This window comes from Desarmillaria tabescens, assembly GCF_030435595.1.
Source record: "Desarmillaria tabescens strain CCBAS 213 chromosome Unknown EV420scaffold_224, whole genome shotgun sequence".
NCBI classification, from domain to species: Eukaryota; Fungi; Basidiomycota; class Agaricomycetes; order Agaricales; family Physalacriaceae; genus Desarmillaria; species Desarmillaria tabescens.
The window spans coordinates 492-6,058 of NW_026848523.1; the positions used below are offsets into that span (position 1 = coordinate 492).

At 50.6% G+C, this 5,567-nt stretch overlaps 1 protein-coding gene across 1 annotated transcript; it reads left to right on the plus strand.

Annotated features, from left to right (window-relative positions):
* Nucleotides 1-637: 637 nt before the first annotated feature.
* Nucleotides 638-3,937, plus strand: EV420DRAFT_1654625 (uncharacterized protein; the record flags this gene model as incomplete). The annotated part of the gene is made up of 3 exons (XM_060478820.1): nt 638-1,837; nt 1,894-1,900; nt 2,775-3,937. 3 exons carry the CDS (start codon nt 638-640, stop codon nt 3,935-3,937), a joined length of 2,370 nt encoding a protein of 789 aa, XP_060321531.1.
* Between the last annotated feature and the right edge of the window lie 1,630 nt (nt 3,938-5,567).

The window sequence follows — 5,567 nt, forward strand, 5'->3', positions numbered from 1 at the left end:
AGTCCTCGATCGACTTCATACCTCTCCTTTGACCTCTAAGAGCATCGCCCACCGAAGTGCAAGTGGCGATCCTTAGTTGATCTAAGTCGAGTATAGTTGGTTGTTGACATTTAGCCGAAGTTCGTCATATGTTGCCTAGCACCACGTCAGAGAACGAACGCTACCCAACAATTTTTCAGAAACTTTATTCCCCAGCTAGACCGAAAGGTCGCTAGACTGCACCTGGACGATTGTCGGTGCCCATTGATCTTTTGGATTCAAGCAAACAATCCATGCCCAACCAGAGAGGTCATCGCCCTATGTTTGTGAGGACAGTTTCATGACTGTCAGTGTACAACGAGAGGACCGATGGAAAAGCGCACTCAATCTGTTACTCATTTCCATCCTCACCCTACTAGTTCTAGTAGCGACAACCATCGTTATTCGACGAAGCTTATGCCGACTACTGAACTCATCGCCACCATATCGACCGCCTTTACCCTCTTTACCCTCGCAGTTATCTGTTTGGGTATCCGACAATCCTTCAGGTACTGCTTTCGTCGCAGAGAAGCAAGAGCACGGCTCCCCTTTCATTATATTCCCCCTTACCCGCTGCAAACAATCATAATCCCTCCAGCATCGCAACCCACCTTGCATGATGGAAGACCCATCACACCTCCCGGAGGAGGAACGAGCTCAGAGTCAGGATCAGGATCTGACTCCAGCTACCGAACCTCGGTTGACATCACAGATACCTGGGGCGTACTCGACGACGGAGGGGACTCACCCATACACAGCCTCCTCCATGTCTCTACAATCAGAAGAGACGAGTCAGGAAGCGAAGAAGAGGGGTCTGTGGAATCAAGCGAGGGAGGTTATCTCAACCTTTGGGACGAAGAAGGAAGGAGGCTCCAAAGCTTCCTCGAGAACGACGGCGGCCCGGAAGAAGAACCTGACCGTGATCCCAGAGACGAGTGGGCCAGAAGGGAAGTCGAAGGAGGAATCCCCAGCGACGACCTTGAACAAGATGATGGAGAGCTTGGTCTTGGGGCCTCCGCCGCAACTACCACCCGTCCAATTGAGCCCAGGACCTCTGGATCAAGAGTGGTGGCGAATAGCTGGCCAACGGACAGAGGGATCCCAATCACCTGGCACCCAGCCACCTCCTGGGTCTTCGCAAGGGAAGAAGCTCCTGTGGCCAGAGTACCAACCCTGGGGCCCTCGACAGAGCCCACCCAAGAGGAACCTGCCCGAACCTCCCTCTCCGATGAAGAGAATCAGCAGATCTGAGACGAGATCGAGGAACATAACCCCGATCGAGCTGAGCCAGATACTCGCTCCGACCAACTCCCCATCATCACCGCTTTCACCCCGGGCGTCCCGCCAAGAGCGTTCCAACTCCCCGTCCCCCAGTACCAGCGACCATGGCCACTTCTCTACCACACGCTCGTCGAGTCCCTCCAGCTCACAAGAACTGCCTGGCTCGCCCCAGACGTACAGGCCCGAATGGACAGAGCAAGAGAGAACGACGCACAAATCTGAAGTGCCGAAATCGCCAATCTCCAGGGGCTATACCCCAGTGGAAACTGGGACCTCCCCCTTGAACCAGACGCCACCAGCGATGAAATCGCCTGAAGAATCGGGACCATCACCCTCCGATACACCGGAGCTGTATGACGAGCTGGAGCGGACCTTGAGGAGCAACGACAAGCCTGGTATAACTACCAGAGCGAGCTCTACGACAAGGAGTCCGACCTCTACCGTGCCGGCTACCGGCCGACAAATACGCCCCCTGAGTCATGCAATCAGGGCGACCATCCTCGTGGAGGTCTGTCGGGTAGTCACTAGAGAAGTGACAGTATGCCAATTCCACCCATGGCTTTTACTAGTTAATTGCTGTCACTCTGTTCACAGCTTGCCGGTATTTTCAGTTATACCAGATTCCATTCCTTCTCATCTATCGAGACCCTTTCTGGCTTACAGCCAACATTTTCTAGTACTCGATTGTTAAGGGTACTACTCTGCTGACTGAAAAGTCGCAGTGTATACTTGCATTCTTGAGGAATTCATCGCATGGAGGTGCACCAAAACACTCGCACAACAACAAAGCCTTTATTGCCGCTACATGCCATTTGCCATGAACTCCTCTAGAGTTTTGGTTTTTGCTGTTGCCATGGAAGTTTAGGCTCATCACTGTCTGAGCAGGAGGCTCCAGCAATTCACAGTCAAGGAATGATAGTCATCCAAACACTTTTATGGCAAACTTGGAGTTAAAGAACCTTGGCTGATCTTTAGAGAAGTGAATGGTTGTCCAATTCTTCCCGAACAGTAGGAACATGTTACATTCTGTCAATGTGCCTACAGATATTAGGTTCATAGGAACACTAGGCATGTGCAGACATTCCAGTAACTGAACAGTCATTGGAGAGCCATCTGTGCAGTGCACCCTCATCTGGATTTCACCACAAGCTTCAGTGCTGAGGACACCGCAGTTCACAGTCTTCACATCCACAGCTTGATCTTCCCAATAGATCCAGAAATATTTCCGATCCTTGAAAATATGTGCCATACAACTAGAATCCAGTAATGTCTTTATGGACTCTGCCATCAGAATGAATGCTGTTTCATGCATGACGTCCAAATACTATGTCAATGCCATATCCAAGGGACTCAGAAAAGTCACACTCACACATAGGAAAAGGTCCTTAGTATTATAGGTATCAACGTTACAGGCAGTTTCTAGTACTTCACTAATGGCTGCATACACTACAAATACTGACAAAACTGGGAGCCAGTCTCCCAAGAAGCTATCCCCATCGAAACCTCCATCCTGGAGGATAGATGTGAGGACACACCACCCCCATCCTACAGCAGATCCAGTGAGGACTTCCCCATCCGCTTCATCATCCTCTCCAACAACTCTGACATGGGAGGATGGACCACATCAGAAAGCTCAGTCACTGTAGTCAAGGAAGAGCCAAGACCAGGCAAGCATGAAAGGAAATGGGCGAGCGTGTTTTCACTCCCATTACTAAAGAGGAAGAAGGGCAAGGGCAAGGAAGTAGCCCCTCCCCCACCTCAACAGAGAACTCAGCTACCCTCCCTGGATATGATTCCGATGGCAACCGCCTCTATCAAAGAGGACTTAGATATCATCTGGGAGAGGGAAGAGAGGCTGAAGATGGAGCTGGAAGCAGTAGCGATGAGGAAGGAGGAGCTTCAGAGGAGGAGCACCCTGGCAAAGGCTGGTACGTGGGCCTACCCCGAGGGTTACCCAGACCCCTCAGTAACTGGTCCCCTCCCCAACTCGACTCCAGGGGAGGAACATGGCACTGGCACTATTAAGCCAGGGACCGAACCCCAACCCTCTCCGAGCTCAGGTCATACTTTGTGCCCAGCAGAAGAACTGACACTCCCATCCTCGTCAACAACAGAGCAGAGGCAGTTACCACCAAGCTCGATGAGTGCAGACCCACCTACAATGCCGATGCCAGCTGTGATGTATGCCACCAAATACAAGACTTCACAGATGCCCAGCTCATGGCAGAAGGGATTGAACCCCCCTCCTCCATCATCCCCTACGTCATCTATCCACTCACAGCAGAGCACCTGCTCACAGCCCCAGTCCCATTCGTGGCCCCATGGGTCTGGGATCGACCCCGAAGACCGGACTTCAAAAGGGTCATCAAAAGGGTCCAGGAGTGGGCCAGAATCATCTGAAACTGGAATCAGATCGTCACCGGAAGCATGGAGCCTTTTGAATGAGTCCGACCCATCAGACTTTGAAGAAGAAGAAACCTTCAGGAAGCCTGGCAATGTGCTGCCTTCAATCTGGAGTGGCAACACTGGGCAGGAGAGTATGGCAAGGATGATGTACTCCCAGAATTTGTGGAAGGATCTAGCTTGGGAGCCTACTGAAGCCGAGCTAGAGATCATAACATACCTAGAGATGTTATGATGGATGGAGGCAAAAATACAAAAGGAGATATCCTGGAATGGGTCAGAACAGGGAAGGTACTTCCACAAAATAGAGCGAACCCTGATTGGGGCACAAGTACTATATTGGGAGGCAATCTTCCACACCAACATCCTGTGGAACCAGGTACATCTGGATGACTACATGGACCCCAGAAACTGATACAAAGTACTGCCACCATCGGAAACTTCTGAGGGAAGTACAGTGGATCTAAGCCACCTCACCATTCTTCAAAGAACCAGATATGTCAACCCTAGTCACCTATTCAGTGGAGCAGGAACACCAGGAAGCGGAATGGCCACAGTACCCACAGTACCTGCAGTGCCAACAGGACTCTTGGATCCCCATCATGACCTGGCCCTGAGGTCCTTACCAAGAGTGGGCGCTATACCAATACCACTGGATCTAGTGCAGCCCCCCACCATGCCGCCACCCTATATTGTAGGCACAGCATCCACCAATCCCTGGGGAGACATAAAGCCAAAACTAATAAAGGAGCCAGAGAACTTCAAAGGGAAGGCCACTGATGTACACTGACCGACAAAAATAAAGAAACACATGGTTTTTTTGATCGGAGTCGCAATAGCTCCTCAACACTGTGATATTTTTTTGGACTTCCAGTGAGTGTAATGTAGCTTGATATCTGTAGTTTAATATTATGAAAAGAATGAGGCAAAAATACCAGTCAGTGAGCAAAGTAAGAGGGCTGCGAAACCACATGCCAATTTTGATGATGTAATAGCATCACATCAACGTCGGAACCAACTTGAATCTGAACCACCACCTAGGCCGATTGCACTGAAATTCCTATCATGTATTCACCTCCTCCTCGCAAACCAAATGTGCCTATTACCCCTACAAAAGCAGCCCGTATTTGCACTCTCCTCAATGAAGGCCACACCTGCACTGAAATCAGCAATGTCATTGGATGTTCACGCTCTACCGTCTGCAAAACTGGCCACAAATATGAAGGGAAGGAGAACTACTATGCTCGCATCGAAGGGCGAGGCCACCCGTGCAAGATGGACAATGCAGATATTAAATTTGCTGTGCAAAAAATCTGTAGTCACGACTGCCGGACAGCGGTCGATGTTCAACGGGGGTATTTCGACCATCTTTCGGAGCACACTGTGCAGTGCAGGCTTTCAGATGAGGGCCTGAAGGGTTACAAGAGGTGGAAGGTACCAATGCTCATGAAGGCTCATGTTAGAAAGCAAAGGGTGTGGGCAGAGGCACATGCAGAATGGGGAGCAGAAAAATGGGGTACTGTGCTCTACTCAGATGAGTCCAAATTCAACTTCTTTGGGTCAGACGGAGTGCAGTGGTGTCATAGGGGTCCTGGTGAGGCACTAGATGTGCATAACGTGTTGCCCCGGTTGAAGCATGGAGGCGGGGGGGTGATGGTCTGAGGATGCATGACGAGTTTGGGCTTCGGACAGCTGATTTTGGTGGAAGGCACTATGAATGCTGTCCAGTACTGCCAGATACTTAATGAAGGACTTCTCGGCACCCTCCAGGACTACAAACTCTCAGTTGACAATGTCCTTTTTCAGCAGGATAATGACCCCAAGCACACAGCTTGGCTTATGAAAAAGTGGCTTGCCAACCAAAA